General features: G+C 40.9%; 1 protein-coding gene across 1 annotated transcript in view; it reads left to right on the forward strand.

The window, feature by feature from the left end:
* The window catches only part of FNDC3B (fibronectin type III domain containing 3B), a 270,448-nt gene that overhangs the window by 231,045 nt on the left and 24,326 nt on the right, over positions 1 to 15,077 (forward strand). The window contains exon 23 of the mRNA XM_075202134.1: positions 10,615 to 10,827. Within this exon, the coding sequence (XP_075058235.1) occupies positions 10,615 to 10,827 (213 nt within the window). The remainder of the gene's footprint in view (positions 1 to 10,614; positions 10,828 to 15,077) is intronic.

A 15,077-nucleotide genomic window follows, 5' to 3' on the forward strand; every position in this document is an offset into this window, starting at 1 on the left:
TGCCTGAGCTGGCCCAGTCAACTGGTAGGGCTGTTTTTGTGAAGTGGAAATATCTATGAGCAGCACAGCTCAGTTGCTAAAGGGTAGGCTACACCGGCTAACAGAAAGGGGCCGCAAGTGCTGAAGCACATGGTGCATAAAAATAGTCTGTCCTCTTTTGCAACACTTACTACAGAGTTCCAAACTGCACAGAATCCTGACTTCAACCCTATGGAACATCTTTGGGATGAACTGGAACGCCGACTGAGAGTCTAGCCTTGTCGCCCGACATCAGGGCCTGATCTCACTAATGCTTTAGTGGTTGATGTGAATCCCCACAGCCATGTTCCAAAATCTACTGGAAAGCCTTCCATGAAGAGTGGAATCTGTTGTAGCAGCAAAAGGGGGACCAACTCCATTAATGCCCATGGTTTTGAAATTAGATTTTCAATAGGCCCCAATGGATGTGATATTCAGCTGTCCACATTCTGTTCACTTACATTTTCAATACCACCACTTCTAAATTTCTTCTCCACCCACACCATATATATATATATACCATAGAAGTGAGTGAAAAGCTTTGACAGGGATGTGACACCCCCAAGAGATCACATGAATTACTGTTTAATTAACAATGGCAGAAAGCACTGTGTCAGGTACTTGTCCAAAATCTTGTTTAATTGGGTTGAAATCTGGCAGCCGTTGCATAGGGCTTACATAATTTGAATATTTATTAAACCATTTACCACAATTAATCAGGGGTTGCAAATTATTTGCCAATATATGTAACTTAGAATTCTGCATTTTTATGTAGAAGTAGAAAGAGCACCTCTTACTGGTTCACAGCAGTGTGCGGGGGGATTTTTCTTTATATTGGCTCTTTTCAGGATAACCCCACCCTTTCAATCACCTGCTGTTAACCTATAAATTCATTGAGCAACTTTACTTTCTGTTTTGTTTGTCTGAGAGGCATGTTGGTAGTAGCTGATGGGGTGCTGGTCCACTATTGCCATTTGGAGGCTCTTGGGGTACCTCTTGGTAAGTTAGCTCCCAATTTAAAAACACATATGTATGACCCAAATATTAGGACTCTCACTGATCAGAGTTAGGACCACACTATTAGCAGAAGTGCCGTGCAGTGGCGGGTGGCTTATCATGTATTTGCAAATGTGTGCACCTGAGAATTCTGCATTTTTATGTACAAGCAGAAATATCAGCCCTGACTAACATCGGTGTGCTGGGAGATTTTTCTCCAGCTGCAAATCATTTCTCTGAATGGCTTTGTATTTATTGGCAGTAACTTGTCCTTTAATAGAATGAATGGAAGTAATGCATACTTGCCTACTTTAAAAACCTCAGGTCATGTGAAAAGTGGGGGGGTCAAATTAGAAAGCACAGAATAATATCAAAGAAGCCAATTAATCACTAATCTATTTTATTTTATTCATTTGCTGTCAACCTTTATTCTTAATAAGTGATGAGATTAAATTACACAGCTTTAGTCTTGGAGTCTGTCTCCAAGGTAAATAAAAAAATCTTTCTATGCCCTAACCATTTTTTTATTTATTATTGTTTATTTAGATAGCGACCAATCAATCATATAACGCAGCGCTGTACAGAGAATATGTAATCGTTCACCTCAGTCCACTGGAGCTTTTATATTCTAGATTTCCTATCATACACACAAAGACTAAGGTCCATTTTGTCAGTACAGTAGCTGCAAAATTTCTATAACAATACAGGGAGATAACTATCAGGGTGATGAAATAAATGCATACTTGCCAACTCTCCCGGAACGTCCGGGAGACTCCCGCATTTTGCGAGAGTCTCCCGGACTCCCGAGAGAGTGTGGCAATCTCCCTGATCTGCCCAGAAGTGGGCAGAATACGGTTCGAATGCCGCGATTCACCGGTAATCGCGGCGTTTGGCTAAAATGACGCGATTTTCGGGGCCCCGCCCCCTACACGCCTACCTCCTACTAGCAGCTCCCGGAAAAAAAAAAATGAAATGTTGGCAAGTATGAATAAATGTCTACTGCAGGGATAACTGATGTTTGTTTCTCTGCATTGGAAATTAGAATGTCTGCATTAGCTGGAATATCCATCAGGACTCTACACTTGGTAAACCGAATGTGCCTGCTTTCATGGATCCGCTCTTGACATACATTCACACTCACTTGTGGAGAGCTAAAATATACTTTATTATACTTTATTACTTTTTCTTTAGTACTGAAATACATCTGGAAGCAGAGCCAGATTTTGAGAAAAAGGGTTTTTCTTGGCACAAAACAGACAGTGCTCTTAGTTGATTAAGATCTTTGATCTGATCAGATACAGTTATTGAAAAGTTTACTGGAAGCACCATAAATCTTCAAAAACCCCTGTGGGACTGAAAGCTCACAGCAAATTCCAACTGGCCCTGGCAATGGCCAAATAGGTTGCTTACAGGCAATTGTAATTACAAGCTAATCAATCTGAAATTCTCATTACATTTAGCTTTTCTCATTTACAATCTGAAGAACTGCATTGAGAAGTTGCTGTTCAGTGCAACCCGACACAGTGGACTTTTCCCTAGCATGTTCAGATTTTTTTGTTTCGAGATGTCTAAGCTTAGAGTTAAGCCTATATGGATGTATTCGTATTATGCTTGTCTACTCTCCCGGAATATCCGGGAGACTCTCAAATTTTATTGCATAGCAGGACGGTGGGCACATTCATGAGGGTGGGAGGTAGTCTGTGTCTTGATTTTTTTCTTAAATATTGGTTGGTATAATTTATGTATATAATTCAGCTTTGCAACTCATTCAGTTTTAAGATATTAATTTATTTTCCTTTAATTAATTGATGATTGTCTAATTATAATCTGTAGAATTTGCGGAGCTGTACAAAATAATAATTAAAATATGATTAATAATTAGTTTATTACTTGGTAGCACACATTGATTTACCAAAGTGCATGGTGACTCACATTTTGGCTTCTGATTTATGTATAAAGTTCCCCTAATTTAAGGGCTGATGCTGAGTTTCAACGCATTTGTGCAAAAAATCGCAGACATACAATGTGTTCACAGTTGCACTAATGTACAAGGTTGGATGAATGGACAGATGAGTGCAGCTCTGCACCAGTAGCATTATTGTCAGGCATACATCAGATACTTACGCTCAATATTTTTAATTCTTTTGTGATATCGGTTCACTATTATGTTGGAATAAAATTAAATTTAAACAACCTCGACGATAAAGAAAAGTAAAACATCTTGCTTAAATACACTCAAAAAATCATAAAATATATGTGCGAGCAATGAAGAAAGCACATTTCACTGGTGGATCCGGAAGCAACCAATAGAAGCAGTTAGGCTAGGTACACACTGGAGAATTTTCTGACCAATCTGTTATCTACAGCGATTGTGTCACACGCCGGGCCAGCGGACGGGCACCGGCCTTGTTACCTCTCTCCTGAAAGCGGTGATCACGGTATCCTGTTTACATCCCTGGATCAACAGCCACTATCTGGTCTCTTGTTCTGCGCATGTGTTACCTACCACCCTCTCTTATGACCTCCTACCTGTTCCCATTAGTCCTGGCACTTAGATGCGCTATTTAAACCTCCCATTTCCTTCTGTCCGATGCCTGTTCTTCGAGTTACTCACTCTCAGTAAGGATTTGGCTTCCTTCGGTCTGACTCACCTGCTGTTGCTCTGCATTATCATCCTTGGATCAGCTCCATTGTTGTCTCTATTAGGACTACCGCTGCACCTGTATTCCCCGGCTGTGTCCTGTGTTTCCATCTTCGGTTCAGCTAAGTTCTACTCCCCTACTACGTCAATTGGAACTGCCGCTGTACCAGTAATTCACCTGCTGTTGCTCTGAGTTACCATCTACGGATCAGCTAAGTTCTACTCCGCTACTGCCTCTATTTGAACTGCCGCTGTACCAGTAATTCACCTGCTGTTGCTCTGAGTTACCATCTACGGATCAGCTAAGTTCTACTATGCTACTGCCTCTATTTGAACTGTCGCTGTACCAGTAGTCCACCTGCGGTTGCTCCGAGTTTCCATCTATGAATCAGCCACTTCTTCTCTATTAGCTCCGCTACTCACCGCTGCTCAGCATTACTATGAGACCGACTTCCCTACCAATACCTCCAGTATTTCTTTGACTTACTGTCACTCCTCCTCTGTATCAGGCTCTGTCTATAGCTCTGCCACTACTCATTCTGGGAACTACGACCTGCGGAATAGGTGCAGCAAATTCCATACCCTCTTGCGGGGGTCACTGGTGAAAACCACCTACCGTTAGACTCCGCGGCCCTGAATGAGCCTCACTATTTGGCAGCTACAAGGGATCCACTAAATATTTATCCGTTATCGTGACAGATTGTACCTGCGACTGAAGGTCTGACCGGCCGGGCGATTCATGCATACATACTACAGACGATTTACCTTCAGATCTGTACTCTTCATCTAGTCTTATAGTCGTTTAGAGAATGATAGCACAATATACATTCATTCATTTATTTCTCTCATACTGATTAACCTCCTAGTTATAATAGACAATCAGTACTTTGGAATGACTGTCGTACTTCGTACTTATGTGGCCAAGCGGTTGTTTATCAGGCGATTGGCCCAATAATTGGCTGGAAAAGCCTCCTGTGTTTAACTAGCCTTAGCTAGCGCTGACGACTGTCATTATCAGTGTGTATTTACACCTGCTCTCAGGCACACTCGGACGTATATGTCTCTCTGACGGGTCTGCATGAGTTCACTATTACGGAAACAAGCCATTACTACCAAAAAAAATAAAAATAACACTTTACATGACCTGCGTTATCCTGTGATCCAACCAAGAGCACACTGGGAGTTGTAGTTCAATAACCTGAAACCTAATGTAAATTATGCACTTCAGCTTTGCATATAAGAGTGTTGATTCTTATTTATTACCTACAGTGGTAACTGGAATAAGGTAGAGCAGATAAAGTGCATCATGATGCAAAACAGAATATGAAAATACTTTAATAAATATCACTAATATCTAAGGACACATTAACCTCAATTACATTATTTTATGCTGGTGAAATCCAGTGTGTAATTGTCTTATATAAAAGGGGTCGACTGTAAATGTCTTGTCCTGTTTTCAATAAACAGTTAAATGGACGTTAAAGCAATATAATCTTGCTAATTTGCATAAATAACACATTTTACAAGGCACCAATTGCCCAATTACTGTACTGTCTTTTGTACATTTGTTTTTATTTGGCTGGCTATAGTTTTGGAGCACATAATAAGAAAATTTGTTTAAATGGACAGTCCATTACACTACTACCTGGATGTCGTCTTTGTTAAGAGCTGTTACTCTTTTTCATATACGTGTACAGCATCTACATAAGGTTATTGTACCTGATATATTGTGGTATGTCAGACGATGAGAATAAGCAGTTATAACAGAAAGTGCAACTAACTAAATCAAGAGTTGAACTGCAATATGAACAATTTGGCTAATTTGACCAGAGCACTAGCTCTGCAAAGAAGCTTTGAATATATGATTATTAGGGTTACTTGATTACAGTAGTCCTCTGCAGAGGGATCCAGTCTGACCTCTGTCTGACAGCTGATTCTTATACTTATATACTGGTAAAAGGAATAGGGAGTTTTAGAATAAAGGCCAGGTACACACTGGAGGTTTTTCCAGCCAATCATTGGGCCAAGGTTAAGGGTAGGTGTTGCTTAACATGTGAGCCCACTTTTGGACAGGGGTCCATTTGAAGGATTGGGGGCTTTTAATTTAAATAAAAAATAAAAAAAAAGGGAAGGAAGGGGTCCTATTTTTTGTCTGGGTCACAAGCACTGTATCCGCACCATACATAGTAAGGATGGGTTGGTTCTATCATTATCCAGTAATGGTTGGGGCACAGAGGTGGACCTCCACTGCAGAGGTACATTACTATTGTGAATTATTTAACTATTAAAATGCTAACATATTATGAAGCGCTGTACATTGATGGGATCATAATACAAACAAATCAGGTACAGTGACGTCAAACATACTGTAATAATGAACCTGGCTAAAGCTGGGTACACACTACAGGGTTTTCGTCCAATAATCGGCTCAACCAGCCGACATACGACCGCTCATTCAAAAGTCAGGTCAGTGTGTGTAGTGACACAATGGTCGAAAGTCTGCCCAAATGGACGATTGTCGCCTCATTTGGTTGGTCGCACATCAAATATTTACGTTCCAATCTTGTTTCTGTTGTGTAGTGTGTATAAGTTTCCGACCGATCCACAACAGTGAGTACGAAATTACAGTCATTGCTCACGACAACATGGCTGTAAAAAGTCTCTAACGGGACGGCCGTTCTTCCCTTTATCGTCTAAAACAAGGCTAGTGTGTATGCAGTCCATGGACCGAGCGATCGGACCATCAATCGGGTGTAAAATCGATCGGCATAAAAAATTGGTGGAAAATTCTGTAGTGTGTACCCAGCTTTACAATGTAAGAGGTGTGGGAAACAATTGATACATAAGGTAGAAGAATAACATAGCTGTTGTAGCTGTTGATGGGGAGTACGTGAGGCTACTTTAAGGCAGAAAAGGTATCAGCAATATTATAGAATTATTGGCTACTGAATTTTTGTGCAGCTTCAAGTGGTGTAGTACGGTTGGAATGAGGAGAAACTTTGGAAGTTGGAGATGTGATGACAACGTGTACCTAACTAAATTGTACAGAAGTGCACAACTCCTTTAAGTTTTGTGTGTCTTTCTTGTACCTGTCTGGTTTTCTATGTGTCTTTAATTTTTCCAACCCTCTTTAATTCAATTTCATCATGATTCAGTTCTCTAATTAAAGAGGCATATGGTAAACAAGAGTCAAGCAACCCATGTCCTTTTCTTAGTTTAAACAATCAGTAATTACTTGATAGTAATGGATCATCACTGATTGTATATTTCACAAAACCATTTACTCCAAAATGTGCTTTTAGTCCATTGCTGTAGGAACAGTGGTTAAAGTAGACTGATGTATGGTGGTACGCCATACTGCCACTTCTACTACTGCTGTCATTGTAAAAATATCAAATTCCATTCACTTACATTTTCCATAACACCACTTCTCAATTTCCACTTCGACCACTGTGCAGCAATATATACTTAGAAATACTTTTGTGAAAGGATCCATTTATTATATAATTTGGTTTACCTTGTATATTTGTACTAGGCTCCTCTTAGATGAATATGAAACACAGAGAACAAGTTAATCATCTGGGAATGATCATATCAATTCATTCTCATGTCATCCTGTTGATGATTAATTCAGTGGTGAGATATTTTTCTGGTATAAGAGCACAGTCGAGACTGCAAATAGAATTCTCATTGCCATGTTTATATTATTAGGTCAGGAATAGTATTTTTCATGTATTTATGGCATTTTCTAGAGGTCAGAAGTTTTGCAGGGCTTGAACAGCAAGTAACTAGTCTCTAGCAGTATATGTTGAGAAGCAGCAGTGGGAAAATAATAATGTTCCATAAATAATAGAAATTAAATATAGCAATAAACCTATAAAATACTTCATTGTGGTAGTTCACAGCATTAATATGTAGGGCAAAACTGTACATCTCAGTGTGAGGGCATGATTTAGGGTTCTATTTACCAAAGGGAGTAAAGCTCTCTGATAAAGAGATGAGGGCTTCTCCCTATTTATCAAAGGCTACCTGGTATTGTTTGATACATTTTATGCCCAAAAATTGGGGACTTTTGTGCATATGATGAGTCGCACATATCTCAAGATATATCAACCCAAAACACAGCAGTATTTCTGCATCAGATGAGCGAATAGTGTCTTGATAGAGTTATTTGTATTTTCCAGCATATCTGTGGATGTATCCACATCTAATTAGGTCACATCTTCACGGGTGAGTGCTACTCCTACATGTACACGTCCTTCCTGCACTCACTGTCATGAGTCACAAGGGCTGAAGGCCACTTGCTGATATTTGCGCTGCTAAGCTAGGAGGCGCAGAGTCTAAACCCGCCCCTGGTCTTCGCCAGGGACCCCCGCAATGGAGTTTGGAGTTTGCTGCAAGGGACGTGCAGGTCGCGGCCTTCCAAGTTAGCTATCAGTGGAGTGGATGGTGAACAGACGTGGTTGTGCAGGCAGAGGGCAAACCGTACTGGCAAACGTGGTATCCAAGGACAAAGCAAATCAGAGTCAGCAAGCCAAAGGTCAGATACAGTGGAAGCAATCAGGCCGAAGGGAGATCCAGAAGCAGAATTAGGGGAAGCCGGGTCGGTACACAGGAGGTCAGTCAGAGAGCAGGGAAACAGGCTGGAACACTGGAGTATAGGAAGACCTATATCTGGTGCCTACCTAGTGTTAGAGGTAGGTTTAAATAGTGGAGCCCTATCCCTGATTGGTGGCAGTGGAGACGACGGCCCGAACAGCTGACCGACGACAGAAAGTGCAGAGAAGCGCCCCGTTGCTAGGAAACTGAGACACGAGCGGGCACACATGCGCATGGCAATCCTGAGAAGAGAGGATGGGGTCCAGCTGCCTAGCAACGGACAGAGCTGCCAGCAGGGGAAGGCGTCTGTCTCTGGCACCGATGGTGAGAGTGGGGAAGGCTCCTGACACTCACATATGGTTGATCATCCCTTTCCACCATCCCTTTCCACCTCTCCAGACATAAGGGGCCACACATTTAAGATCCGCACAAATCAAGATACAGACCTATTTTGTGCACATGTGCAGTGGAAATGTTTATATTTGCACCACAAAGAAGGACTTCTGTCGGGCACTATGTTAGGCCTTAAGTACACACAGACATGGGTGTTTGTGACTGTGTTGTCCAATAGGAAACTATTGCTCCAGGCAGCCACTTTCCCTCAACCAAAATCTGGTTCATTGTGAGGGCCTCAATACCACCCATCAACATCACCACCACTAGGGTTTCAAGGGAGCCCCAGGTGCTTTGTACCTGGCCCCTCTTGGTGCACCTGACAATGATCTTTGCCACTTCTTGAAGATCTACACAAGGGGCACTGCCATTGGCTAGTTTGAAAATGTGAATGCTGCACACTTCTAAGACATTAAACAAGGGTGGAAATACTATTCACAGTGCATGCAGTACAAATGTACAGGAATCAATGTGCTCCAGTACAATATATGTTAATATTCTCAACCTCCCATGCACATTATAACACCATATATTGCCTGGCTGTTATAATCTCCCTTTTGATCCACAAAGTTGACTTTCACAAAATCAACTTGGCTGCATTTTATTGTAAATCACGATGCTGAAATGTTTTCCCTTTTAACAGCCGCTTGCTTCTATACATATACAAAGTGGAAAATACACTGGTTATGTCTGTATGGTCCCTACAAAATGATTAATACAAGGAACACATTGGAATCTGACATCACAAAATCATTAATCAAATATGTCTACACTGTAGATTATTGTGTATTTGTGGTATATACTGTATGTGCCACTGAAAACATATTCTTTTCAATTCTACAGTGGGCTCTTCTAATGTGTTTTCTAACGTAACCTAAATACCCCAGTATGAAATTATGGGGCCAGTTCAATTAGCCGTAGGATCCACGCGGAGTGTATTTCTGCTCACAGAACTGGGTATTACGGTACAGAATAGATGGCTCATTTTTGCTTGTAAGGAAAAATAAGTGAAGATTATTACCAGAAACATCTTGCATAGAGACACAGCGGGCTAGGTTTCTCTACAGGACCTTGCGTCTAATTGAATCGGCCCCTCTGCATATGGTTTCTGGTTTTAATGCACTAATTTACGCAAGTTTTACCATAACTATTGCAATAAATACTTATGCATTGCAAGCAAACCGTTCTCTGTGGGAGAGGCATCATGATTGGCCTGGAGAAAGAGTAGATAAGTGAATGTGACATGGGGGTATATTTAATTAGCACCACGTTTTAAACATGATTATTTTCACTCGTTATTGCAATGACAAGTTATGAAAGATCATGACTGTATATGAAAATTCTTTTTTTGGACCAGGAGTGATGAAGAACTGCTGATCCTGTGAACACCTATCTCCTATTTTCTATGGTCACTATCGCAAAGTGGCTACATCTGTGATAGTGACCGAAGGGGAGAGCAGTAAGATGCGGTGAGGGATCCGAAAATCCCTGTACCGCAGTGCTCTCCCCATAGGCATTAGGTGGTATTAGCCATTGGGCACAAGTTCCAAAAATCATTTTCAGAATTTGTTAAATTGCGCAAAATAACAGTCCCCATAGAAGTGGCTTTTGCATTCGGAGAGACGGGGACAGCAGTAGATATCTTCGACATTTAAGAATTTCAGCACAATTATTGGTTTGTAGAACTTTAAAAGTAAAATGTTTGCTTAGGAGATATTTTTCTGAAAATTGAATTGTCATAATATCTGTGCCATATTAACAATAGCTCTATTTACTAAAATTAGATCCCTTCATCTCGGTGCCAAAATACATTTGCAGAAGATGTTTCTCGGTTGTTTGTCTATATACTTTCCAGCATTTCAAATGGACACTTGAGATTTGCTATAATAATACAAACTAAGCTGTAATATGCGCTCCTCGCCGGCAAAGTACAACTTGCTTATATTTTTATCTTGTTTCTCTTACAGAATCCGGATCCAGGCTGTGAATGAGATTGGGACTGGACCTTTCAGTCATACAATCAGTGTAAAAACAAACCCCCTACCACCTTTACCTCCCCGGCTTGAGTGTGCAGCAGCTGGGCCCCAAAGCCTTAAATTAAAATGGGGAGAAAGTAGCACCAAGTTTCAAGCATCAGATGACGTCATTTTTATCCTTCAAGTAGAGGACAAAAATAAAAGGTACGGTTTCTAATTATTCCTATTTAGATGTTCTTTATCTTTGCCATTAATCACTTGGTTTCTTATATGTTTTTCCTCATAATATATAACAAAGAACACTATAAATAAAATATGGTAGACACCATTGTCTATCATTTGGCTGCTCAAAGGTGCATTATTACCTATGAATAATCCCCTCCCTCTAGAATGTAAGTTCTCCCGTTAAGGGTCATCTTCTGCTTATGTCTCATGTCTGTCTGCCTCATACAACCTTGCTGTCATCTCTTAATCAATTATATATAAATATATATATCTTCAGAACACTATATATAAAATATGGTAGACACAATTGTCTATCATTTGGCCACTGAAAGCTGCATTATTACCTATGAATAATCCCCTCCCTCTAGAATGTAAGTTCTCCCGTTAAAGGTCATCTTCTGCTTATGTCTCATGTCTGTCTGCCTCATACACCCTTGTTGTCATCTCTTATGCTGAATCTTATGCTATCTCTTGCTGTGATTGCTAACTCATGATCATCCAAGGAGTCTTTATTATGCTTAATTGTATTCATGTCGCTGTATCTCGCATTATATTTATTGTACTCATGCTTGTTATATCTGCGGGCACTATAGAATCTGTGGCGCCTTATAAATAAACGATGATAATGGTGATCTGGTCCTTCCCCTTCCCGGTTACTTGGCGGCTGCTCTGTGAAGCTGTTTTCCCCCATGCTTTGTGGTTGGTCTCACAACACCGGCCAAAAACTGCGACTGTGCGAATGAGGAGGTGTGGGGGAGCAGGAGAACCAATCAGAAGACGCTCATATACCTTCTCTGCAGCCATTTTAAAGTGGCAAATTTAAAAATGTTGCCACTTAAGTTAAAGTGCAGCTTTAATCATCCAAAATAAACTATGGATATTTTCCACAATTTTTTTTTCCTACATCTTGTGGTATTATTTCCTAGAAAAATTGTAAGTGAGATTTATGTCTGCCCTTTTCCATTCCCTGACAAAAATGTCCCACTGGAGCTCTGTTATTGTTCATAAACCAAAAACACACAAACATGTTTACATTGTCTATTGTTATTTTGATCCCTTTTGCAGGCGATTGTGTAAAAGTGTTTATATGCAGAGACCACGGTAAACAATCAGATATTTTATTGTCTAACTTGCCCTAGAAGCTAAACGATGATTGGTGGCTGTGGTTTACTGCACATTTTCACTTTGTTAGTAAATACATCTCATTGTTTCTTTAAGGCAGATACACAGTTGTTTTTTTTATTCTGGTATAAACTCAGTTATAAGTAGAGATGGGCGGGTCCGGTTCTCCGAGAACCGAACCCACCCGAACTTTGGGTATCCGAGTACCGAGCTGAGCAGCTCGGTACTCTCCCGCCCATTCCGAATCCAAATCGAGGCCGAACGTCATTGTGACGTCGTCGGATCTCGGGACTCGGTTCTCGCGATACTTCAACTTTATAAATACACGCCTCCACAGCAATCCATCGCCATTTGACAGAGGGAGAGAGCAGGGTGTAGTCATAGGCTAATTAGAGCAGGGACAGAGAATACCATATTGTTCTTGCAATTGCTCTAACCAAAATCGCTAGTGCAGAGAGGAGGATAGAGGTTTATTATTTTTTCTTCATATTTGGCACTCCCCAGCGCTTTTGGGGTGTCCCCCATAATTGTGCATTAATATTTCTGGCTGTCAAAAGTCATATCTGTCAGCAGTATCTACTAAATAATTTGTAGCACACCTCAGTGTTTTTGGGGTGTCCTCCCTAATTGTGCATTAATATTTCTGGCTGTCAAAAGTCATATCTGTCAGCAGTATCTACTCAATAATTTTTAGCACTCCTCAGTGTTTTTGGGGTGTCCTCCCTAATTGTGCATTAATATTTCTGGCTGTCAAAAGTCATATCTGTCAGCAGTATCTACTCAATAATTTTTAGCACTCCTCAGTGTTTTTGGGGTGTCCTCCCTAATTGTGCATTAATATTTCTGGCTGTCAAAAGTCATATCTGTCAGCAGTATCTACTCAATAATTTTTAGCACTCCTCAGTGTTTTTGGGGTGTCCTCCCTAATTGTGCATTAATATTTCTGGCTGTCAAAAGTCATATCTGTCAGCAGTATCTACTCAATAATTTTTAGCACTCCTCAGTGTTTTTGGGGTGTCCTCCCTAATTGTGCATTAATATTTCTGGCTGTCAAAAGTCATATCTGTCAGCAGTATCTACTCAATAATTTTTAGCACTCCTCAGTGTTTTTGGGGTGTCCTCCCTAATTGTGCATTAATATTTCTGGCTGTCAAAAGTCATATCTGTCAGCAGTATCTACTCAATAATTTTTAGCACTCCTCAGTGTTTTTGGGGTGTCCTCCCTAATTGTGCATTAATATTTCTGGCTGTCAAAAGTCATATCTGTCAGCAGTATCTACTCAATAATTTTTAGCACTCCTCAGTGTTTTTGGGGTGTCCTCCCTAATTGTGCATTAATATTTCTGGCTGTCAAAAGTCATATCTGTCAGCAGTATCTACTCAATAATTTTTAGCACTCCTCAGTGTTTTTAGGGTGTCCTCCCTAATTGTGCATTAATATTTCTGGCTGTCAAAAGTCATATCTGTCAGCAGTATCTACTCAATAATTTTTAGCACTCCTCAGTGTTTTTGGGGTGTCCTCCCTAATTGTGCATTAATATTTCTGGCTGTCAAAAGTCATATCTGTCAGCAGTATCTACTCAATAATTTTTAGCACTCCTCAGTGTTTTTGGGGTGTCCTCCCTAATTGTGCATTAATATTTCTGGCTGTCAAAAGTCATATCTGTCAGCAGTATCTACTCAATAATTTTTAGCACTCCTCAGTGTTTTTGGGGTGTCCTCCCTAATTGTGCATTAATATTTCTGGCTGTCAAAAGTCATATCTGTCAGCAGTATCTACTCAATAATTTTTAGCACTCCTCAGTGGTTTGCGCTCAGAATGGATTCAAAGCAGTCCACATATGATCTAAATGAGCAACCAGGTTCTGTCACCAGTCCTGATGTTAGTGTTCCCAGTACGTCATCTGGCCAAGGCGATGTCAAACAACAGAGTGTTTTCAAATTAGTGCAAAAAACAAAAACCAAAAAAAAATTTACTGTATTGAAGCGAAAAAGAAGTGTAACTGAGCAAAAGTTAAGTGACGATAAAAAAAAAATTGCAAGCATGCCATTCTACACACGCAGTGGCAAAGAGAGAATGAGGCCTTCATCTTTGGCTATTAGTGGCAGATCCCAAAAAGTTACCCAGGCTACAATTGGTGCACAACTACTGTTACGCGTCAAAGCTGAGCTGCAAGATACCAGTGAGGCATTACAGGAGAATATTTGCTCTGATTCACAAATGACAACAATCCCTGTGGAGAGTCCATCCAACAGTGGGATGTCTAATCGTGAGCATTCTGCTGATGTGTGCCTTAATAGCCCGAGTGTAGCCGGTGATACCCAAATTGAGGATGCCACTTTGGAATTAGAAGAGGATGAGGGGGAGATTTGTGTAGGCGACGAGGGCGCTAATGAGGATGTTGATGAGGATGAGGTTGTTTGTGTAAGTCCTGCACCAGTGGCAGCAGTTCTGGCACGTGACAAGAAAAAGGCCATTGTCATGCCTGGGCATAAAACAAAAAAATCCACTTCTTATGTGTGGAATTATTTCTACCCAAATCCAGACAACAATTGTATAGCCATTTGTAGTGTATGTGAAGCCACAGTCAGTCGAGGGAGGGACCTTAACCATCTTGGAACCTCGTCTATGTTACGCCATTTAACGAGAGTTCATGGCAAAGTGTTGGGAAAAGCTGAAAGTTCTTCCCAAAAGAATACAAGCACTCCCTCATCAGCTAAGACCCTCCGCTCACCGACATACCGACGGCTACAAAATACACCCACCACACCATCCTCATCAATATCCTCAGTAGCGCTCGGAGTTAGCCCGGCATCCCACTTAAGGCTGGATGACTCCGGCACTATTATTGATTCCTCTGAAGAAAGCGTTAGTCCTGCTGCTGCTGTTGCTGCTGCTGGGGGTGAATCGTCATCCCAGAGGCAGGTGAATAAAATGAGCAGTCCTACATTTCAGCAATTAACTGTGAAACAATCATTTGCGAGGGGAAGCAAATATGACAGCAGTCACCCAGTCGCCAAGCGAATCACAGACGCCATGGCTGCAATGTTAGTGTTAGATCTGCGTCCAATCTCCACAATAAACGCAGCTGGTTTTTCACAGTTAA

The sequence above is a fragment of the Mixophyes fleayi genome, chromosome 3 (assembly GCF_038048845.1).
Source record: "Mixophyes fleayi isolate aMixFle1 chromosome 3, aMixFle1.hap1, whole genome shotgun sequence".
Taxonomy (NCBI): domain Eukaryota; kingdom Metazoa; phylum Chordata; class Amphibia; order Anura; family Limnodynastidae; genus Mixophyes; species Mixophyes fleayi.